Source organism: Scophthalmus maximus, chromosome 9 (genome assembly GCF_022379125.1).
Source record: "Scophthalmus maximus strain ysfricsl-2021 chromosome 9, ASM2237912v1, whole genome shotgun sequence".
Lineage (NCBI taxonomy): Eukaryota > Metazoa > Chordata > Actinopteri > Pleuronectiformes > Scophthalmidae > Scophthalmus > Scophthalmus maximus.
Window position 1 is genome coordinate 18,136,687 of NC_061523.1, and position 25,564 is coordinate 18,162,250.

General features: G+C 40.3%; 1 protein-coding gene across 4 annotated transcripts in view; it reads right to left on the reverse strand.

The window, feature by feature from the left end:
• The window catches only part of enox2 (ecto-NOX disulfide-thiol exchanger 2), a 154,195-nt gene that overhangs the window by 115,622 nt on the left and 13,009 nt on the right, over positions 1 to 25,564 (reverse strand). For 2 of the 4 annotated variants that reach the window (XM_035649138.2, XM_035649136.2), the window contains exon 3: positions 6,805 to 6,893. The exons of the other annotated variants lie outside the window; for them this stretch is intronic. In XM_035649138.2, the coding sequence (XP_035505031.1) occupies positions 6,805 to 6,838 (34 nt within the window). In that variant the 5' untranslated portion in view covers positions 6,839 to 6,893. The remainder of the gene's footprint in view (positions 1 to 6,804; positions 6,894 to 25,564) is intronic. 4 annotated transcript variants of the gene reach the window in all.

Below are 25,564 nucleotides of genomic sequence, written 5' to 3' on the forward strand. Positions count from 1 at the left end.
GGGGAACTAATCGCTGAACAAACGCACATAAAACAGGTGGATGGAAAATATACCTTTTGTTTGGTCAAGTGCTGTTTCCAGAGTCAAGAACGGAAGCTGAACTTCAAATATTAGCTTCAGTTATAAACTTTTCTATAAGTTCGATCACTGATATAACACCACAATTTACATGAAGGTGGGATTAATTGCCTGTTGTTGACTGTTGTTGTTTTTTGATGGCATCAGTAAAGCTAGGTTTACCTAATAAACTGGCAAATGAGTGTATGTAGTCTCAAAGGCAAGGGCTGTATTTAAATATGCATGTACACACAAAAATGCACACAAACCTGCATGTGCGGGCTAAAACTGAGATTGTGTAGTTCAAATCAAAAAGCCCTGGATACTGCCAGGTCAAATTATTTTTCTTCTATGGCCCAACAATATGTCGGTCTCCACTGTCATCACAAAATCACTTCAAAAAACAAATAGAAGTATTTACCAAGGGTCATAAGTAACACTCTGACCTTTGGTAAATACTTCTATTTGTTTTTTGAGAAACTGTTCTGTTTTCCAGAACTCAAAACAGCTTTTCAATTTCCAATCCACGGAAGTCAGAAGTACACGATTATTCTGCAAATTCAAAATTGTGATTTGACAGCGACATACTACAACTATGTCTTTCATTCAGCGTCTGCAAATGCAGTCAGTGATTCTCTAAAGAGCTTTGACTCAGAGAAATATACACCAGGTTTCTGCTTCGGTAAACAAGCCTGTTCACTCACTGTTACTACCTGGGAATAAAAATAGCAAGTTTATAGTCAGCCATTGTTGAAGGATGATCAGTATTATATACATGCAATAATACATATTTATATGAAACGGTCACACAGAAATTCATCTCGTGAATGGAAAACCGATTTCAAAATGATCTTATCAGCTGCACACTGCACACACAATTCAAAGCATCTAAACTGCGAGGCAGCTCGAAAACAACTGCTGAGAAGTTTCTCTTCTCTTCTCTCCTCTGACTAGTTTCTTATCATGTGCAAACTTATTGACCCAACTCATCGTCCCTCTAACTTTTCATATATAAACCGCATCCTGAAGACAAATCAAGGTGAAATCCAACTGTTTTGTTGGCGTGTCTAAGGAAATAGCATGAAATATCTTGTCCAGGCTTTGTTACAATGAGGATACTTTGAAAGCCTTCAGAAATATTACACAATAATATCTGTCTTCCTCTAACATTTGGACTACAGCCTAGCCTTTGAAAAATATTTGGATGGACAAAGCTCTATTCACTGCTTTACATGTTGTGTGAAGGACACACACACACGTTCAATTGTAGAGACTCTTTGTATTTGACACAGCAGTTACATATCAATCCTCTGCATTTTGGAAATACAAAAACGTTCAAAGCAACCAAACTGATGGCTGTCTTCTTCACTGTCAACATTTTCACCAGAAAAGACTTGTCATAAATAAACTGAACGTTTTCCAGGCAGAATTCAATTACCCCGTTCAGCCTGTAGTAATGAGTAACAGCCAGTGCATGCTCTCAATCAATTTCAGTGTCACTAGGGAATGATGTTTGTCTGAGGTCTTGATTTATTTTTTTTCTTTAAACAATGATGTTCTTTCTGGGGCCTGGTAAGTGTAGCAAAACATTCAAATCAAACACTAATTTGACTCTGCGCCTCAGCAGAAGAAAGTGGGCTTGCTTTGCTTTCATGATGTTATATGCCCTCTTTAGTCAAATAAACTGCCCGACTTGAAAGTGAGGTGAAATATGTAATTTAGGCTGAAAGATTTCAACATTCATTTAAAAAAATTTTGGGGAAATAAGCATGTGAGCGAAATACCGAGTCCATATCGTCGGCCTCATCTCAGTTTTGTATATTAACACCGAAATATATAGAATGGTCAGCCTAGTAAAATCTAATCTCCCGCTGAACACATTTGCTTCGTTAGCGGGGAAATCTTTACGATTATGAATAATTCAAAATCAGTTACTGCATTTTAAACGGAAGCTGGGTCTCATCGACAACTAAAGATTTTAACAAGGGCCTTGAGAGACATAGGCTTCCTCTTACCTCGGAATTCTTGTGATTTATTATTTCCCTTTTCACTAAACAACATTTATGACTATTTGTCCCGCGAGGTGTTGGCCCTGTTGTGTGCCTCTATCGAGTTAATTGCTAAATCACACAGACCTGTTTTCACTTGGTAAGAGTGCACCCTGCTGATCAACATGCCCTTTGCAATCGAACAACCGGGTTTCAGGTAGCTGCTCCACAAAGCCTTCATAGAGGGAGGGAGGACGATATTGAAAAGGGTTCTGTTCGGTGGAAAACCTTTCATTTTCAAGTGTCTGCAGTGGTATTTAGTGTCGTCCATTTTGAGATCATGTGGATGGCGTTTTTGCAGCTTAGGTAAGAGTGAAAAATGTCTCAAACTCCACTGCCCTCTATGGAGAAAGACAGCTGGCACAAAAATGTGTACAGAGGAAGACATCTCTGTCTTTTGGGTTCTTTGCTATTTATCTTTGACCTCCATCTTGCTTAATCCTCCCTTCTCTAATTACCTGCCTCTCCTTCTTCTCCTCCCTCCTTACCTCACATCCCTGCCCCTGAATGATGGTTAGCAGATGATGATCTGGACAGGAAAGGTTGAGGTGACTCCCCAGCTCAAGTCACACCTCATTAGGGCGAGCTTCACAGGGTCCCAGTTCAGGTACTGGTGAATTCCAACATGGATGAATTTAATGGGTTGTAGAGTGACAAGGCCCCCATGAAAGACTATCTGGGGCCGACATGTTTTGAGATGCAGAGCTGAGTTTGCCATGGTTTTCATGAGGGTGTGAGAGGGGGTAGTGTTACTGTAGGTACCTGGGCAGAATCAAAAGGAGGCCATCCCTAAAGAATTTTCCATCAGCATGAATATTGATGGAAAAGGGTCTTAAACAGAGTGCACAGCAGCTGCTAACCTCCCTGCACTGCTGAAATGTTGTTAACAGCATTCACTGCCCCACCATCATTCAGTCAGACAATCACTTGACTAAACAGCGCTTGTGCGTCGCCACCAATACAGCCACAAGAGGAGGTGATGGCAGATTGTGTTTGTTTGTTCTATAACATTTCCACGCCGTGTTGAAATGCTTCAACTCCTCCGATACAAGCACAAGCAGTTGATGCGAGCAAGTGGGCACCGCGGCGCAGGCTGGCAGCTGTGTCTCGCAGCGAGCTGGTTGTGATTCCTGGCACAAAATGTACCGTCAGCACCGGCACAGGCGTCAAAATCACTGCCCCCCAAGTCAACATTAACACAAATAGAGGTTATGTATTACAGCCAAACGTCCAGCTCCCTTCATAATCAACGACAAAATAATCAGGCTGGAAAATGTTGGATAAAGAGAATTTAGAGAACTTAGTCAAAATTTGATACCAACTGTGTTATACCAAATTAAATGTACAAAGCAACCAAATTATATAAAACCAGCTGTAGTTATTCCTCTCTTCCTCAACAAGCAACAATTAACGGGTCTTTTTGGTTGGTCAAGTATTATTTTTATTATATGATTGTTCATCTCTCTACTGATGAATATAATTGTTACATATGTATTCTTTTTAATATCAAATCCTCACTAAAAGTCAGAGAAGCCATTTACAGAAGAAAACTTTTTTTTTTTGATTCTAAGAAAAAGAATTCAAAGTATTTCAAAGTATTCAAACTGGAATGCATGGCACCCCTAATATAACCATGTGCAAATAGCAAAGTAATGGAAACTATACAATGTATTTTTGGCACCTATACCATTTATATGTCAAGAACAGTTGATGGGGTATATCATAGATAGAAGCTCTGCTCTCGCTCCCGTCAGGAGAAAATTTCAATCATGTTTTTGAAAAGGTCTTTTTGCACATATCACCACTGTGAAGTTGTCCTAACTTGACAAGCTATTTACTAGCTTCACTGGGCTGTCATCACTTATTTGACATTTACTATTTCAAAGTAAACGAGATGAATTTCTGTGTGACCGTTTTATATAAATATGTATTTTTATTGCATGTATATAATACTGATCATTTTTTAAAATGAGAAAAACATTTGCTACAAATATCACTAGCATCCAACCACTCCTTCCAGGATGCTTTCTTAATGTCTGAAAACATAACTGTACCTACTTCTAAAACAATGAAAAACAAATGTGTTAAAAGGGGCTGATTAGCTCAAAATATTCATCTAGAATGAACATTTATCAACCAACTGCGACTGCTGGTCAACCAATCGGTGAACTTGTGGAGTAAACTACTAGACAGCTGACGAGAGAAGAGTTTTGAATCCAAAAGCTGTTTGAAATGGCATTACAGTTGAATCGGCTTAAAAGATAGTATTTACTTTATTTCGTCTTGATTGATTTCATTGATATTTTACTGTTTGCAAGAAATGTCTACTATTTAAACCTTGAAGTCAGTATCACATAGTTTAGCAAAAGGTTTGCTGAATGCATTATTACATTTCTTCCTGTTACCTGTTCAGTGGATGTTGGTGAGAACAGAATTTGATTAGTCCTTTAGTTAGTTTAGCTACTATAAAGAGAAAATGATCTATCACCCAAAGGTGCCTTTTCCTTTCTCCGTACAAAGCTGAAAAAAAGTAGGTTCCACTGGCCTCAAGTCAATGTTTAATTAATGAAGAAAGAGACGGAACACTCAACATCTTCATTGTCCCACAATCTGACCTGAGACACCTTTCAACTGCTGAACGCCCCTGAACAGAGGAAGAAGAAGATTGCCAGATAATTAAAAACGCTAGAGGAAAATATACTTGATTCTGTAGAAGACTCTGCAGTGTGCCTGGGGGAAGAAAGAGAGGGAGGCAATGCAACAGAGAGAGAGAGCAGACCAGACGAGCAGGAGGGAGGGAGAAAGGCCAAGTATCAGACAGAGCATTCATTATCACCTGACTGACCTGCATATTGCGCCGTGTGAGAGTAATGAGAAAGGACACACTCATCGACCAAAGCCCAGCAAGAAAAGCACTTTTCATTGCCCCTCTCTTTCAGTCTGTCAGTTTCTCACTCGGTTCATTTTCTATTCTCAGAAAATGTACTGTAGAATCCAATTGTTTTCAAAAGTACAATACCAGCTCGCTGAGACATAGCAATGCCAAGCCAAACGTAATGCACACTGAATACCTGACGCGTTGAAGTTGCTCTGAACATGATTATGTGACGGCTAATTCTCCCTTTAGGGTGAGCGTATCCCCCTTCTTTTGTATCTATGGAAGTTTCAGCAATAACGCAGAACTGTAAGGCAGAGTGAACGCTGGTCTGGAGATGTGGTAACAAGATTAAGGGTCATCAGCTATCTGCTCTTTGAAAATCAGGCTAAAAATCATGTAATGTGAACTGCGCGTTAGTTAAGCTTCTTAGCATACCAACATTTGATAACTAGCACGAAACCCACAATACAGTTGAGGCTGGTGGGAATGTCAGTGGCTTTGCAGGTGTTTCGTGATAAAAATGAAACAGGGTAAATCAAATATTCATGGTAATCCATCCAGTATGTTGAGATATTTCCATCTGGACCAAAGTGGTGGACTGGCTGAACTCCATCAGACCAACACAGACATCCTTACAACCATGCTGCATGGCTAAAAATCCCATTACCGTGCGTGTGCCTTAAAAAAAAGGAAGTTTAGTGCCAAAGATGCAACACGCCTTACACGGTTATGCAGTGCAGGAGAGGAGAAGCTATGAATGAATGCACGGCCATGTGGGTGATTGAGTTTGGTGATCCACAATTTGCATCTTTTAATTAGATCTCATAAATTAAAGAATGCACTCATCATTGTTGCACTTAAAACAAAACTCTGCTACAGTATTTCCCGGTCTATGTAAACTTAACCACCCCCTGCAGTTTCGAACCTCAGCGAAATGGCTTCTGTAAATGCACTGCCAAGACTGAGCCACATGATTCATGCCAGAGATCAGTGATGCTGCTTGGCACAGGAATTATTTGGGTTTTATTTTATCTGGTCTTGTGAAAACTTCAGTCAAACTATGCCAGATATCCCGTGCTGTTCAAGAGTTGTTTTTCATTTTTCATTTTTTGAGTGAATGAAAAAAAAAACTTTGAGGTGAAACTATCTCTAAATGTACAATATGAATATACCAATTGGCTTCAGATTCAAAGTATGGCATCTATTTTGAGTAGTAGCGTAATTGGTGGTGAGTCCCTACCCAGCATGTTTTCTCACAATTCCACACAGGCGTTAACAAGACCTACTGTACCAGGATCCCAGTTAACATATTGTCTTCTCAGATGTGGCTTCTCTAATGTCTTATTAATATCGTTCTGACTTTGTGCAAGTTTACAAATCTTGACTTGAGCGACCCATTACACCCAATTCCCCCTTCTAGTAGGTCACTTTTGTTAAAAAAATATTTTTGACAGTTTCCTGTTGGCATATATGTGATTTTGTGACTGCGTGTGTCACTGCTCTCTGTATATGAGTGTTACACAAGTCATATGTGCGAGCTTGAATTTGACTAACACAAGCCTTGACATTTAAAGTTGAGAGTCCGGCAAAGATTTGGATGCCTGTACAAAAAAATCTAATAATAATAATAATTTAAATCCAGGAAAGAGTGAGGTGAGTGCAGAGGTTAAGGCAAAAAAAGAGGATTAATCTATTCAGAGGTAAATAAGGACATTTTGAGGGTCACTGACTATGCCTTTTCCATGTGAAGCAAAGAAAAAACCTCTTTGTAATGTGAAAGTGGAAACACCGACATATGAACCAGGCATTCAGGCCTCCTACCTGTGACTCGGCTTGATCTGCAGTCTTTGTACATCCTATGATGCAGCTCCCCTGTGTGTGTGATCTCTGCCTCTGATCTTGTAGTTGATCTGTTTTTGGAAATAAAGACCAAGGATTCAAAAAAAGGTTCTTGATCAGTCGTTTGTTCTTTTCATAAAACAATGCTATAAAAGAGCCTCTTGCACCACAATGCTGCAAACACGACTAATCCATGCATTTATTCTGTAGTCGTTCAAGGACGCTGACTGAGAGGAGCAGTTGAGAGGGGGTCAAATAGAAAGGGCTTTGTCTTGAATAGAGAGAGAAGACAAACAGGAGAACGTTATTCAGCCGCTTCTCCAAAAAGCACGACCTTCCTGCTTTGTGGAGCAGAAGCTCATCCGAGCCAGGGAGGGCTCCGAGGCACGGGAGGGTCCCATTGACTGCACTATTAACATTCAAACTGGGGGATCAGCATAGAGGAAATATAAAAAGCTTGCCAGAGGGATGCACACAGAATTCTGTAATGCATTTCATTCCACCGAGAGGGGCCCCGAGGGTGCCGTGATGACCAGAGTAATTGGCTTTCTTCAGCTATGATAATCTGCATCAGTCATGCCACGCCAACACACTCTCGGGCCACTGAGAAGGTCACAGTTATCCCCAAATTTCGATCCCCTCCGCTGACAATAATGTCCTGCTTATGTTAACACATGGACAGGACATGTTCTGCATTCTTGGGATATTACATTTGGGTTCAAGGACTTTTTTGGACTTTAAGTAAACTTTCTGATCATGGGAGCAATTCAAATTACTCAGCAGCTTCAGCACTTGACTACTTTCAAACACATGAAAAGTTGGGCTATTCTTTTATATATATAATTGCAAATTGAATATTTTTTTAAGTTGTGGATCACTTAATGATCATAAAACATTCATTCACAATGAAAATGAATTAGCTGCAGCCAATATGTCGATATAGGATACATGTCACATGAAACACCCATTGACCACATCTCATGTCACAGCTTTGTCGGGGTTTTACTGCATCGGTTCTGCTCCTTCACGTGCCCGGCGGTGATAAGATTCTTATCACTTATCACTGCAGGGCACGCAGGTACATTTATGCTGGCACATTATGTTTATGACAGAGCAGCAGCGAGATCTGGGCTCACACACAACAATCTTCATTGAACCTTTGCAAGCCGCTACCACGCATATTCATCCCTGCTCTTTTAAAACCTACACAATAAATGAGCAGCTCGCAGCATATACAGAAAAGCCCCGAGGAGGCAGACCTTGACCTGAGCTGAGGACATGTGCTGGGCGTATAGAGATGTAACCCTGGAAATGTAATTGTCAGCAAAGCCGGAGCATACAGCGATTCTATCATCCATTGAATTCTCTGTAAATTGATGGCAAAGATATGTGACCGTTGTTATGTGGTAATCATTCCTTCCTTTTCCTTTTTTTTAAATGAACAGTTTGCACTGGCAGTTTTGCATTTTGTGATACTTTAAAATGAAGACATTCTGCTAATAAAATGAGTGCTAATAAAAATACAATTTAAGTGGAATATATATTAGATGTACTACTTAATTAGTACATCTAGGAGGGAAGATTCAAACATATTCTTACAACTGTTCTCAGCGTATTCCTTTCTTATTGGTGCATCCTGGGAACAGTTATGTTAAAAGTCAAGTCAAAAGTTGAATCAATCAGATAAAGGACTTTGTCTCGATCCATTTAATCATGGGTGTGGTCCTGCTGGACAAACTGGAACGATGCTCTGTGAGGTGAGGAAACAGAATACAGGAGAGCCAATAAAAACAAACAGAATGGTCAAAGTTGTCATATTGTCATTTAAGGTGTCTCAATTAATTCATAACACCTTATGCACCGAGAGAAAACATTCCACCTTAAAAGCTGCCGTAACTGCCAGCAGCCTTCAAGTGGCACATTGAATTAAGTTGTTTTTCCTAGCGAGCTGAGGTTAACTAGCAAACTGACGTTTTTTCTTTAAATCAGATGCATTCCCAAAAGAGACATCACACGGCCAGAATTTTAAACTCGGACCACTTGTGCTGAATCCACAACGCCTGCTCGAGATGGAAGCTTGCTTAGTTAAATTTGCATAGCCTGGCCCATTACGTGAGCTTGACCTCTGCCTGCACTGCAACTTTTCCTCTGGACATGTAATTTCCTAAAACGTTTTTAAATGCAGCTTCATTTGATCGATAATAAAAAAGAAAGAAACACAAACTGCTTTTATTCATACACCCATATTTCTTTGTGTGTGTGTGTGTGTGTGTGTGTGTGTGTGTGTGTGTGTGTGTGTGTGTGTGTGTGTGTGTGTGTGTGTGTGTGTGTGTGCAGTTATTAGCCGATACAGCCAAAAAGGTTCAGAGGCGATTAAACCCCCGTGAGCTTAACAACAAACAGTCTTTACCAGTACCAACGGTGCCATGTAACTATTAATCAATCTGTTTGTTTGTCTGTCTGTTGGCTTTTTACATCAGCTTCGCTTTGCTGCTTCCACAAGATATTTGAAGTCGGGTTAAAACTCAGGTTCAAAGGCCCAAGACTTTCTTCCCACTCGAACAAGAGCCACCCTGGGATCAGCTGCATCACACTGACTCAAACTGTTTATTACTGTTCCCGTGTCTGCTGTGGTGAATACAAAAACAGAAAAGAACAAAGGCAGCGAGGCCAAAGTCAAAAACTCTTCCCAGGTTTCTACACGTTGGAGTGCTGCTTCTTTGTCACTGGTATTTGTTGGTCTACAATCAAATGTATATCCAAGGTGTCCTTATCGTCCTCCGGTGACTTCCTAATATTCATTGGAGACAATCTGATATCTGAACATGGGATATAGTGAGGGGATGTTTATGAGTGAACGCACAGTTGTTTCCTTTTTGCAGATGGTTCCAATATGGAAAACAATGCAGACTCGAAAAAAAAATGCTTGGGGGATAAGAAATATGATTGAAAGACTGGCTTGTGTTCCGATGGGGCTCTGCAAGCATGGATATTAAAAAAAAGTTTAAAAAACAGACAACATAAGATTTAAGAACTATTCCCATAGCAGGATTTTATTTGCTGAAACACACCAGAGCCAGGTTTTAACTAATATTGGCTTGTCAGGACAATATTGTGGAAATGCCAACCATGAGAGCAATGAAATGTAATGTGATTTACAGAAACAGAGTTCTGGTTCAAGCCATCAAAAACTACTTAACCCACAAAACACAACCACAACTGTGTAAAAGATTAAATTAACTCAACTTACGTATGTCTTCTTCGAACTGTAAACAGAACTTAAGAGTTACGTTCAGCAGGCAAGAAAAGACGCAGAAGCAAATTAGTTCAAAGACTAAAAGATCAGATGATTTAAGGCAAATGCAAAAATAATCAGACTGGCTGTAATAACTGTTTTTTATTAGACATTACTGCACAGGAGCCCACTTGTAAACGGAGGGCCCTAATGACTGATAAAGTGCATCCTGTCCTTGCACTGACGGGTCTTCTGGGCCTAGAGGTGGTGCAAGACTGAGCCCCAGTGAGACGCCTGAAAATGTCAACCATTCACCACAGTAATGGCAACCACAAGGCAAAATAGAGGCCAGCAAGCAAATGCACATGTGAGTGTGCAGAGAAATACAGTCTCCTTATTCACCATCAGAATAGAGTTGCTGAAATTTCGGAAGAATAATGGCAGTAATTTTAATTTAGTAAAATAAGACTTTTCTTAATAAGGAGAGTGCAAAGAATAAATCCATTTCAAAAGTCCTTTGTGCACACAACAGCAAATGGCATTCATCCCTCCGAAGGCACAACTATCATATATGTTATTACCAGCATTTATCATTTCTGTTTCTATAGGAAGGAAGAAGCTCGAGTTACTAACTTGAGGAAGTGTGAACACTAATGATTATGAATGAAGCAGAGAAGCTGGGAAGGAGGCAATATCACAATGGCCTTTAAAATCAGTCTCCGAATTTATGATTCAAATACAACACATTAACAAGTATGCATTTATACTAATATGAGTTTCATGCAGAAATACGTGCTGTGGCATTATTAACAAGAAAGAGCTGAAACACAACTTGTATGTCAAAATGAGGAACAACACACAACACAAGTTGCTTAAAATTGTGCAAGAGTTGATTATTGCATTATACAATAATTATTGCATTATTGTGCATTATTTGCTCTAATTTTTTTCTAGCAGTCCAAAAACCTCTCGGTAGCATCGGACACACTATTGTCGAATGTTTGCTTATAACTAATGGAGCAAAAGAGAAACAATATCAGTTTTACTGCTTTGAAATGCCATTTTCTCTCCTCCTTTAACAGACATTCATCATTCAGACAATGTTCCACGTGTTTAGCCTTGAGTCAGTGTGTATGTGTATAATTTCATATGTATTTTTCACACACATTTGCCATCTTGACAAATGCACAAGGCCAAACACCTGTGTCCATAGCAAGGACTGGAAGATCCCCTCAGCGAGCAGAGGATTATCAGAGTCAACCAGCCCCTTTAGTGATGGAGAAAGGAGATAGTCCATAAAAGGGCCGATTGGTCAATTCATCATTTATCTCCCCAGCAGGGAAACAGCAGCCGGGGAAAGCACAAATCATATCACCCTCCGCAAAAAAAATTCCCAGGATTGGATTAATCATAGCGACTTCACAGGAGCTGATCTGTACTTCACAAGCAGCGCTCGTGTGCATTTTCTTTCCTGTAGCTGTCCCTCAGTTTGCATGCTTATCTCTGTGATGAAGTACCTCATCTCCCACACAGGGGCAACAAAAAGAAAGCCCAGAGGGTTTTACATTTGTCTGAAAACCATGGCATTGTGTCCAGAGTATCAAGTAAGGCAAAGCAGCACAACCTGACTGCAAAACAACGACCACGTTTACACAAATACACACAGAAATGGGTTCAAATGTGCATCTGCTCGCCCATGTTGGCGTTCTGAATCGTAAGTCGTATTTTAAGTAAGATGAGATTTTTTTTTCACAAGCAAAATCATTTATTATTTTCCTCTGGCCAAAGGCTTCTTCAATTCAAGTCAATCATTCAAATCATACACTGCTTTTCTCACATTATTACTGTGGCGGCCTGCTTTGCTTACAAATGACATTCTAACCACCGAACGGATTATATTTGTAACTGTTGATGTCAGATGATGTCAGATGACTAGCTGCCCATTTGTCTATCATTCATGATCAAAATTCAGTGATTTCTTTCTTCTTTTTGGGACCTGATTCTGATTCCTCTAAAATATTGAATATATCTCTGTACCTCTGTGATTTCATGCACCAGTGTACTGTTGAAGATCACTGGCCTGAGAAGGGAAAACAATGTAACCTGGTGTAAGCATTGTGATGTACATGTAAATATGTTGTGACTCATGAACTTTTCGTTATATGTGCGCTCCATGAAACACTGTCTATTTAGAGATGATAACATTACGTATGTTACGATGGAATAAAACTGACGACCGATTTTGCTGCTGCCTACAAAGAACTGCTTCATCATAGTAAATGAAGCCACTCATGGATTGCTTCATGTCCATGGATGTAAACACACATAATTACAAAAACCATAAGACTATTATTAGAGGAGGCAGAGCTTTATAAAGTTCTTGCTTTTCTATAAAGTTAACCAAAAAATAACAAATGACATGTACCCAAAAGCAATAAAAGCAATAAAGACAAAAGGTCAAAAAATCACCCCGGGGAAAAAGTTTCAGGTGTTTTATGCTCAAAAAATTGTCTGTTTATTTTCTTTCTGATGAATTAATCAATTAACTATTTCATAACATTTCTACTCTACATTATTACTAGTGGTAGAATAAAATATTTACTCCTTTATTCTACCAGATGACTATTGGCTATAGGTGGAAGAGATATATAATTTCCAATGTTTTATAGTCCTGTTAGTGTTGCCTTCATGCGATGATGGAAATCATACAGCATGTAAACACTCAAACTGAAATATTGACGTCAGGAAGTTAAACGCTAATTACCCACAGATCCTTGGCATCGCTGAACCAAACCCTTAGGCTACACTTCAATATTCATCTTTCTGAGAATACAACATTTTGTAATGACATTTACATTATGGTCATCATTTTCAGATTCATAACGCCTTTATGGTTTCATACAGTTGGTTGAACGCATACAGTATATGAGTAATGATGAGGGGAAACCCTGGCGGTTGTCCAATGTCGCATGTGGGCTGTGGCAAGGAAGACACCAGATATAGAAGCCTTGTCATGTTTGCAGATATGTGGTTACTTTTGTCTTCCTCCCTACAATCACAATTTGTGCAAAGTCTACAGTCAACATAATCCCCATTTCAGATTGTATACAATAAAATTGTATAGAATATTAAAAAGAAATAACTGCCACGACTCGTCCCACGCTGTTAGAAACACAGTAGTCGTGTGGTGCACTGTTTGTTTGTAGATGAGCCCCTGCTGATATGAGGAGAGATGACAGTCTGTCAAGCTTCTCTACAAAATGGGAAACAACAGGTAGGCGAGATGGCAGCACCACTTTGCTGCAATATGTGATGACACAAAGTAAAACCAGCTCTATAAAAATGTTTTTAATGTGAACAGAAACATATAAGCTCATCTGTGCCTTGGAAAAATATATTTCATTTCTTTTGTGAAAAATCATTACATTCAGAATGTAAACCGATCCATTAACTGCTTGTATAAGCAATAAAAAAAGAAATATTGAAACTCACTATTCATCGCTAGGTTACAAAGTGAAGCAACAGACGATGCACGTGTGTTGTAAATCATCCATGTAGAGTTTCTAGCAACTGATAAATTGCTTTTGTGGCCATGTTGGCGCCACACTATATATTTAACACTGAACAAAATTTTAGAAAATTTTAGAAAGACCTATAATCCACCCATCCCCGCCAAACAAAGAACCAGCTACAAGTTGGGGTGCATCTTACAATCCTTTCGACACGGCTCAGGCTGAAAACTCTGCTGTTGAGCAGGAAAACAATTTCGCACAATGTTACCTGAAGTAGCCAGAGGACCAACACAACACGATTTCCAATTACTCCAAGACAGGAAACATCCACTAAGTGCGAGGAAAGCAATAATAAATAATGTGTGAATCCTCAAATAACTGCCTTCGGTTTACTGAAAAGTTTACATAAGGCCTATGTACAGTATTGTTGTTTCACACTGTTCCTGTGAAAGACACACACAAAAGGTATTTTATTCTTTAAACTGCTGCTGCACGTTAACAGTTTTTTTTAAAGGAATTGTTAGTTATTTCCAGATTTATTTAGCTTTGAAGTTGCTGTTGCACAGTTTTATACTGTTACTTTTTATGAGCTGTGGCTGCTTTAACAGCTATTTAAAGGGAGTAATTGTCATCTATTCTTGGATGTATTTTTTGCATAAAATAAGTTTTGTGACATTCATTCTCTGTATGTCTGTTTTTCAATGGGTTTAACCTGAGCCAGGCTATACAACAATGATAGCATGATTAATTACATACAGGGTTAGTAGCAAAAAGCTGTGAAATGTTATATACATTTTTAAATGCACTGGTATTTTATTGGTACTCGCTATCGACTGATACGCAAAGTAGACTTGGTATCGGGAAGGGGAAAAATGATATTGGAACATGTAAATAAAAGGCAATATAGAAACTAATGAATCTATAGCCAGGTAACTTGTTAATACAGTCGTGGTCTCTGGGAAACAAAACTCTGTTAACGGACGGCTGTGGTGCTGGTTATAGGAAACAACCTCACTGCCTGTACTGTTTCACTGAAGGCAGTCTTGGGAAAGGCTTTGCTCCGTAATTTACGAGTGGGCTGAGCGCCAGTGTTGTTTAACTGCCGAACACATGCGCTGTCTTTGCATTCATGGCCAATGAGGAGGTTGGGGAAATCATTTTTGCTCTCTCCCACACACACACACACACACACACACACACACACACACACACACACACACACACACACACACACACACACACACACACACACACACACACACACACACACACACACACACACACACACACACACACACACACACACACACACACACACACACACACACACACACACACACACACACACACACACACACACACACACACACACACACACACACACACACACGATATCATTCAGTGGTGCCAAAAGAAACAGGATTTAATTCAAAACGATGAGTAGTAAACAAGATTTAACATCAGCTGGATAGACAGAGACAACTCATTATAGGTGGCTAAATTATTACCGTGTAGATCAGTTCCCCTCTGAGAAAGAAATCCAGAAAGGAATCTCAAGTGTGCATGCCATTCGTTTTTAGGCAAAGTGTGACAAAGTGGGAACTTAATGAGAAAATTAAGAGTAATAAAATTGCCAGACATAGGAATTAAGAAAAACAGTGGCATGTTGTTCTTAATGTCGTGGTAATTATCTTAAGCCTCCATGCTGTTAAAGTCAAGGCTTTTATTTCTTAAAAAATGGGGATATACTTTGATTAGTTAGTTTGATTAGAGTGCACAATAGTCTTCCCTCGGGATGCATGGCACATTCCTAGTTTGACCGTGCGACCGGCTGAATGTCTGGCTGCTGCTGGAAAAGAGCAGTGATGTTGAGTCAAGCAACCCAGGGTGTATAAAGGTTTGAAAAGGCAGTCTTGCATGTGAAAGGATAGATGGGGCTCAGCTCTCCCTGTCACAAGCACTTAAGTCAGGGGAGAAAGGTAGGAGGGCAGGCCAAAGCACGTGTCGAGAGGAGAAAGGATGAGACAGGGAGGCCAATACTGTTAAATGCAGAAACCCCCATTTCTAACACTGATGTCTCGGTTAGACCAATGACACAGACTAAAATATTGAACCCGTATCAAGTAGGAAAATACGCATGACAGGAGGTCGGCAGAGGACTTAAAAGGTTGGCACATGGGAAGATAAATTAGTCATATTACAAACAAGCCTCTCTGGGGAAATTGAGATATTGAAGGATTTCAGACACCAGGAAATCAAGACTCCCAACGAGCCGGCACTCTTCGGGGCGAGGATGTGTCTGACTGAAATGGTTTTAGGTGACCAAAACACAAGGCTGACTCGAGGAGGGTGTTGTCTTGTGTTACCACAAATACTATGTGTGTGGGGATGCAGCGAGTCGATGAGCACAGGAAGTAGTGTTCGTTTCTGAAATGTACGAAAACACATATAGGTAGACCTGTCATACTTTGCCCAATTGACATTAATGAAAGCTAAAACAGGCGTCACCGCCTGCGTCCTTAATTACTTGTCATGCGATGAAGGCTGAGTGTGCAGCTGTCTCACATATAACAGAGTCTGTTTCTGCCTGTGCCAGCACATCGACATGTTTTCAGACTCTGCATTAAAAAAATTAGAGATACATGAAGAGATGAAACAAGATTCTAAGTCCTCTGTTGCTTAGCACTTAAATGTGTGTATTTTATGCTACAAAGAAAGAATAATCCAAATTTGGCTGTCACTCTGTCACTCGAAATAGTACCATCCGTTCTCACCCAGCACAGCATATGAGCAGGCTTCCTCATTCATTCAGATGCTCCATTGTGCTCGCTCAAGGTCTTGACCAGGGTTCACAGCCTTTGATTGAAAAGCAGATGAATCTGTTCTGCTCCTTAATGCAGGCCCTTCTCTGAACACCTAATTACCTTGTCTCAACAATGAGGCTGCCTCCCGATTAGAGCTATGAGCCACTCAGGAGGAGAGAGAAAATGTGAAGCACGATTAAACCCAGAGGACAGTTGGGATGCAGGATAAACCAGGCGGCTTTTTTAAAGAAGATGGCATACCGGTAATATGAAATTCACTGGGGGTACAACTTACTAGTATCCTTCCTATTGATCAAGCTGTTGATTAGATCTTCTTCTTCATTCCTTTTTCTATATAGCATCACAATAAGGGGGGGGGGGGGGGGGGGGGGGGGGGGGGGCACAATCATTTCTATGTAGTGAAATGTGTTTTGTTTAAATAGAAAAATGCAACCGCGCCGATCTCCCATGAGCTTGTTGTTCTTAAAACGTTTGGCTGAACAATAACCTGGTCTGAAGTTGGTGACGCAGTGTTTCACTGTTATTTTAAGGGTACATTATCAAGATAGTGGTGTGTGCGAATATAGACAAGTAGTAGTAGATAGCGCAGACTCTGAATCAGACCCTGGGACGGATCTCTATTTCTGTTTCTGTGTCTGAGTGAGAAGATAAACAGAGTAGACAGTTCTCCCTATCCTCCACAGAGACCTGACAACAAATGCATTACTCTCCATCGTACCAGTGTATCACTCAGCCATGCTAACAAACTGCAGGGGGCGGGAAATAACATCAGTCTACAGTGCTGTCGTTGGTCATGAACATCACTTATCTCCTCGTTGGTACAATCAAACCTGTCGCACAAAATAAAAATAGATAAAAAACACAGTGAAGGAAAGCTCTTGAAGTCACGGCACTGGCAGGTGTCCAAGACGCTGCACTGTTTCTTCCTAGTGCTCTTTTGTTCACAACATCTAACGTCTCTCAGTTTTAGCTCTTTACTAATTGATACTGTGTGGACTGAAAAAAAGCAATTATATGTCTTAATATGACTCCAAGTCATAATGGGAGTAGATCCACTGTCCTGCTACCCGTTTCCTCACATACCAAGTAAGCTTGGCACTCAGAAGACTGCTCATCTCTCCCTCTGCCTCAATTGACTGATGGATTTCCAAACTCTGCATCAGCCAAAGCTATTAAGTGGTCTGCTAGAGCGAAATCACTTCACTGTTCCCAGAGTGCAACATCAGGCAATTCCTGCCCGCTATTGTTTAGGGCCACGGTGACAAAGTTAATTTCTTGCCAGACAAGCACAAACACGCAAACACACACAATAACGAAAATGTGGAAAAAACAAGAACAACATTCAGAATCATCCAAATGACTCTACTTTCTCATTTTGCTTTCAGCAATCTCACACACTGGTCACATGAGGTGACCCATGCCAAATGAGTTTCATTCAAGGCGTCTGAGTGAATAGCGTTTTATGCTTAGGCATCATTGGCAAAGTAATAGACCGATATTATGTTCAAAACCAGTGTAATACAATTACTACTTTTAATGGATTAACCATTCAATATCTCAGAGTAGGGACTTAATTCGAGGTTTGCGCTATTCAGTTAAATTAAACTAAATCCAGAAAACAGTCAGTGCAGATACAATGTCTTACTCATGGCCATATACATAGGTTCATAACCATTACTTGCCGTCTCCAAACCATGTAAAAGGGACAAGCTCTGCAGTGGAAACCTGCTGGTTATTTTCTATGAAAATCTGGAAAAGGGACTAACCCTGCCCTGCATTATTCCTGGTCATATCTCTGTGCCAGGAGATAAATCCACCCTTTGTATTCATGGTAATGGACTGGATGGTCAGGGCATCTTGTGGCACTGAGAGATTTCAAGTTTGCCTGCAATGGTTATCCAAACACATTTGATTTCCCAAACCTCAGCTGGGAAATAGCTGTGGCTATGTCCCCGCAAGGACCTGTGAAGGTGCAGTGCACATGCAATACAATGCAGCTCATGGACATTGCAAAAAGAAGATCCAGGAAGGTGATGACTAATGTGAAGTCCTTGCAAACATGGAAAAAAAGAAAGACTCTGTGCCTTGGGTTTTGAAATAATGGCTGGTATGAAATCGTTCAGTACTACTGAGAGCAGAAAGTGAATTAATTATTTTTGTCAGCAATGTGCCACAATCTTTGCAAGTCTCAGCATGTACTGAACACTTAAATGTTCTTATCAAATGAGTACGAGTATATCAACATCATTTGACTCAAAGATGTATTCATACTTGACAGAACAAGTAACTGTAGTGACGCTATACCTACAATGTAGGTTTCTATTCATACTTCAGCATCAGATCTCAGCTGTCGATAACACAACCACATCACTAGACAGAATATTGTACATGAACAAGCTGTATCATGTTTTAATTGTATTCCCATGAGAAAAATTGTTAACATACTTAAAACTAATTTTCAAAAAATATATATTTATATCAAAATACAGGAAAATTATGAAAGGAATAAACTTGTCTCATGACCAAATGAGACAATTCCCTTTTAAAACCATCCACTGTAACCACCATCTACTGTAACCTACTTTTAGGAAAATATAAATGAAGCTCTCCCTTGATGTGTTTTAATGCGGGAACGCTGACGCATGACCTGTAGACATGCTACCTATACACAATAATGTGACCATTACTCCGCTCTCAGCATAAAGCATCAGTTTGATTGGGCCATTTACATGAGTGCATAGAACTGCACGTGCTAAAGAAAGACATGATAATTAGACAGTTAATGTGTGGTCATTATATGAACAGCCTATTTGATCTGGGTGCCCGACAGCGCAATGCACATGCTTAATCACAAAATTGCTGTACACTGTACGTAGCTGAACCTGAATAGTTTCACACAAACTGGATTCTCTGAATAATCTACATTTAACACACATGGTTTACACGTTGACAACTCAGAGGCTAAATTTAAAATATATTTAAAGTTAAGTATTTAACTGTAGCAAACTGTCGAGGACTGTTAGTCATATATCTTGTTTTCTTCCCCTCTTCATTGTGGTGAGCGGGGGTCTAGCCGCAGTGCCTCTTTGTCTGGGGGCCTGAGCGCCGAGCTCTGTGCTGCCGTCTCTATTGACATGGTGATGGAGGCAAGGCCTGCCATCCCAGATAAACCTCTCTGTGTTCTCCCAGCAGCCCAGCGGGCTTCATGTTTGCTGCAGGTTTAGAGAAAATGCTCATATAGCCATTAGACGTAGCACTGCTGGCGACATGGTGGCACCTCTGATGGGAAACAGCTGGAGATGGGGGGGGGGGGGGTGGACACAGATAACATGGGGACAAGACAGAGTGAGAGGGAAAGGTTAGACGAGGATGGCTAACACATACACACTAACTTCAATGGTGATAAGACTTCTTGTATGTTCAGAACTATTGCTCAATCAACAGTTCTACCAACACATCACGCACACTCCTCCATTTGGGACCAAATCTAAATCAGAAGACACTGCATATTGACAAACTAATTTAAAAAAGAAAACAACATAACAACTGCATAGGGGTAGTTGAAGCCATGAAGAAAACAATCCCAAAGTGAAAAAAAGTGAGGCAGACCGTCTGTGGTAACCACACAGTAATGATGATTGTTGCTGCTGCTGCCGCTCCAAAACTGTCACCAGGGGGAAACACCTTGTTATGCTGAATATTCAGCAGCCATACTGTTTCCAGGTGGCAAAAGATTGGATACAAGAGGGGGTAATTGGATGCACAACAGTTTCTCTCCTTAAAACATAATTTACAACAGCACAAAACCCACTAAATGCAGGTTGGATGTAGTCACACAATGTGCTAAAAGTGGCCGTGGCAGTTTTTAAACTTTGACACGAAGAACATGCGGTCCGTCTCTGGTGAAAAGGGATTCAAAACAAATATGGTCTGAAGAAGCAAGAGCAAAGCTAAACATGGATTTTTTTTTAAACTAACATTCGAGCTTCATCCAATTGCAGAATTTTTAACCATGTAATGTGCCAAATATTTTAGGCTTGATTAATCGTCAGAGAACAATGAAATATGTCACAAGTTCTGAACATTCGACGTAAAGATATTCAGTTTATTATAATACCAAAAAAAGGGAAAAAACGCGTATGCTTTGACATTCAATAACCAATAGAATGTTTGTCATTTTTGCAAGAAAATTGAGTACTCATAATTTATTAATACAATATGTTTTCGTTCCCAGTTCCTCAAAATGCCAAGACCTGAGTGAAAACAAGTGATGCTCAGTTTGAGCCACGTTACAGCACGTTCTCTAATGTGCCGACCAGCTAATTAAAGATCCAGTGCCTCGTGTAGAAAAAAAAGTATCTTTGAGGCCATCGTTTAATCAGTATACAAAACCAGTGCATCTGAGGCCAATGTTAAAGTGAGGACGAACAACCGGCCACACCACCTCGCCAGTCAGGGAGCAGGGCACCGGACTGGCCGACGAGACCACCTGGCCCTGCCAGACTGTCGGCCTATTTATACCCGGGACAATAATTTACACCACGACTGCCCAGTCACAGAGAAACAGGGACCCTGGGGGGAGGAAGCTCTCTGTGTGACGTTCCCATGACAAAAAAGAGCCACCGTGATGAGCCTCTCTGCCTTCTCTTTCACCTTGTCTCTCCCAGAAGAATGAACTAATGTCACTGTCCTCCTCTTTTAGTTTGTGCCCCTTCAAACACGAAAGAAATGTGTAAATGAGATTCATTTGATTAAACTGTCACTGAAGAGAAATATTTCAGGACGACAGACATTTTTCCGAGCTGAATATAGCCTGTACTGTATACACCAGATGCCTCACGGGACTAAAATAAGCCTTTGATTAAGCTCATGTCAGAGTTTGATTTGTCATGCTGTCAAAGTTGCTCCCACTCATCCCAAAAAAATGTCGGACCCTATAAATGAACAGCAGCAGCGTGTCTACTTTAATGACTTGTGAGTAAACAAGGGTATTACTTGGTGTCGTACTTTTGTTTTGTAGCTGCACTGAAAAACTGTGCCAAATTGTAAAAGTAGTAATCCAACAGTTTTGCAGTAAACTACAGAGAGATTAAACCAGGCAAGGAGTTGCTTCACCTAACAAAAAAAAAACCTAAAGAGCTCTATTTTCACTCCTCAGACCCATTATCACAGTTCATACACCCCTGACTGACTGCCGTTACTCAGCTTTGAGATGTACAAATGTCTGATGTCGTGAACTTTGCAATCTCTCGTCATACGATAACACACATTTAGTCTCACGCAAATTACACAGCTCAAAATGATGGGCATGACTGCGATATTGTGATTAGAGAGGAAAAGCACTGAAAAAGCAGATTATGAGCAGAAGTAAACAAGTGGGAAATGCTGGGCATCGTTAACTGTGCTTTTCGGCTACGTGACTCGCAAAGAAATGGGGAAAAACTGCACATATATTTGCATGATACAATCAAACTCGCACTCTGGAGATTCCCAAACTGCATCGTGGGATGTGATTGGTCTCAGTTTGTGCATAAGAAACATCTGGTGTCTCCGGATTTTGATATCAAGTAGAGTTAATTTTGTCAGCTTTTTTCAAAGAGAGAGAGAGAGAGAGAGAGAGGGACACAGAGAGCAGCACACAGCTCGACAATGAAGCAGTAGCACAAAACAGAGAGCTTTGACCAATCTTGACCAATCAGACATGTTCAGCGCTGCAAACCCCACCCAAAAGGTTCCTGTACTTTTGTAAAGTACCAACCCGCCAAGCAGGGACTTTGTGGACCGTGGTCCAAATTAAGTTCCTTTGGTGGAAAGTTCCTGCAAAGGTCCCCAGTTCCTGGGGAATGTAATTTTATTGGCCTTAGTGGCAGTGTTGTTCTACGTGGTGTTACAGTGATTAGATTGTACACTATACCATTGAAATACATTTGCAAAGAAAACATTTGAGACCAAACAACAGATGTCATTCAGCTCAAAACATTTGCCTACATGATCAAATGTGCATTTAAACAACCAGTAGATGTCACAAATAGACGACATTTAATCTATATACATTAAAATGTGTGTGGCAATGACTTTCATAAGCCTAAATATAAGTCTTCATTTACAAAAGGCAAACTCCAGACGATATCTTTCACAGAGTGAAAGGTCCAAAAACAGCTATAAGACTTTATACAATGTGCAGTTCATTGTGAATAAAACTTCTGTTGGCTCCATTCAAGACTCCCACATCTCCCAGCAGCCGGACGTGGAGAAGCTGAGAAAGGTTCAACTCTGTTTGACCTTCCTCTGACTTGCGTGAGTGACGACTGTGAAACAACCAATCGTGCTTGTTTGGATTCCTTCAGAAAACAGCAGCGCCGCTGTTAGCAGCTGAGCTGTTAACTGACTGTGGCTCAGTAAGTGGAGCGCGTTGTCCACTAATGTCCAAGTGTGCTAGGCCAAGACACCCAAATTGCCCCTGATGGCGGTGCCATCAATGTGTGAATGGGATATATGAGTAATAGCGCAGTATGAATGTGTGTGTGTGAATGGACGTTACTCGGAGTGTAAAGTGCTTTGAGGAGTCGTTGAGGCTAGAAGAGTGCATTTACCATTTAGCTGCAACACAATTATGTAAAAGCTGCTGAAAAATGTGTGAAAATATGGTAATTTCCTCATTTAATGTGATCGATTTTTAACATTACGGAAAATAAAGTAAAGACTCAATGAACTCCTCTTTCAGTTATGGACATTAACAGTGTTCACACTGTAAACCTTCTGCTCATCACATTCACCACTGACTGAATCCACGTTTTGTGAGGAATACGAAGCATGATAAAGCCTGATCATATACAACACGTACCTCTAGCATTACAAAGGTGATATCAACCAACTATAAATCACATCAACATTTGCTGTAACTACCAATGACTGGACGCCCATTCAGCCCGTGTGTTGAATACAAATCGAGTTTAGATATCCCCAACATATAGTTTGTTCAAGCTCAACACTAAGTCTAAAAGAAAGAAAATAGTTGTGAGCTAGATTACAACAACAACATATTAGCCTGATTGCTTTTGAACGTGGACATCAGTGAGAATCTCATCGCTGATTGGTTACAAAAATCTTTCGTTGGAGTTCAAATTTTTCAACTTGAGCAAATGAAGTGAATAACTCCAATGAAGCAAAGATGCAAATTTGCGTCTCCCAGCACGAGTGACGAGATATTTGCGACTTTCGTTGACACTTGCAAAAAAAAAATCCAGCACTTTTGGTCTAAAGGCACCTTAAGAGCCACTTATGAGGAGTTTCTAGGGAGCCAGCCACTTTCCACCGACTCTTCCATACATGACACCAAAAACATCTTTGACAAATGCTTTGCCGATTGTCACAAATGCTGCTTCAAAAAAAAGAAAATAATAACAGTCCAGATACTTTACTCTATGTGCATTTACATGTGTGGAATAGCACTCTGGACTGTGTGTAGGTGCTACAATAGCCATTTTAGGCGAATAGATACCCAATCCCTAGCCTTCTTTATGAAAATACAAAAGGCTGCAGGCAGAGACAAGTTCAAGATATTGTAATTAGCTACCAACATCACAAAACTGGTGCCATGGAAAGAGAGAAGAGAAAAACACATTAGAGATTTTGATGTTCTTTGAACCGAGTGTTGACTGCTAGTTTTTAGACTGGGTGATTCTGCCCACTTATTTGACATATTGTGCAGGGACCGAATATCCAAAGAAAAAGACACAGGCACTGGGTAGGCAGCAGGCACTAATGATGATACAAATAGATAAATATATATAATAAATACGAAGTTTGTTTGAAATGGAGACAGAACTGCACATGGACACAAAAGTATTGGTTTCAGCAATAAGGTCCACGTTTCCTGATGCTATAAACTGATTTAGTGCTATGAATTAAATTACCATGATTCACAAGTTGTTTTTTAGCATCATAACAATGTGGCTGTATTAGTTGAAAGGGGGGTATTCTGGCAATCACATCTGATAGGCTCTCTATGGGCAGAGAGGTAAGAGGCAGATTAGTTCTGAGCCTGGAAAACAGGTGGATTTTAAGTGGAGCAAATTTACTTCCTCGGTGTGTGTGCATGTGTGTGCGTGTGTGTGTCACGACAGTGAAAAAGACAGAGCAAGACAGACTGACACGTGGAGCACAAAGGGACAGCTAATATTGGTCTGTGGCTGTGAATGGCATGTTGGTTTAACAGCATGAACCACAATAAAGACTCTTGTTCTCTCTGTGAATTTTGCCCCAAAAAAGAAGTCAGTGGCAGTTACAGCAGCTGAAATTCGACCAGGTTTACATTTCACCAGGACAGAATTGGCTTGTTTGTGCAGTTTTCACCAAATTACATTTAAGACTTATTTTATATATAAATATAAAATAATCAAAGATTTTCAAGATTGATGATTCAATTTTCAAGGTCCAACAATGTCACAGAAAACGAACATTAAGGCAGATAAATATATGAATGTAATGAGATTTTCAGGACTTTTGTCAGCAGTCCCCAGCTGCACGTAGTGTAATTCCTTGTGATATAATTAGTCAAATAATGTGAGCTGGACCCTACTAAGCAGGCCAACAGGGCACAGGCCCCCGGGGCCCCAAGGGGTCAGGTGGGACCTCTGTTTGTGTTAACGTTTAAGTTATTTCATTCAGCAAAAACCCAGGACAATAGCATTAGTATTTTGAATATGATTTGTATGAAAGAAAACATAGGGGTTTCTTAGAAACATGGTTGACCAGAAGCTTGTTTGTCACTGCAAGATACACTGCAGATATCTTCTGTGTCAAGTTAAAAATGGGAGCTTTGACCCATTTGCCTCCATGCTGGGCATTAAAACTAGGACATTACACTGCCTACTGAGTGTCACATGGAAATCTAGTATGTTTAAAACTTAATCAGCAATCGGATAAAATTGGAGTTCAGGATCCCAATGTCTTCACATCAGGCAACGAATGACAGACTCTGAAGTTGTGGGAAAGGCAGAGTGAGCTCCATTTGGCAAGGCTGAAAAGTTACAGTAACTTAAGCTAAATGTATTTCGTCTCAGTAGAATAAAAAGGCATCACTGCCCCACAGACCCACTGAGAGAGGAACTGGAGCTTATTCTTTTCCCCCCGCTTATATGGTATCATTTGTTTCGGTCCAGTAAAAC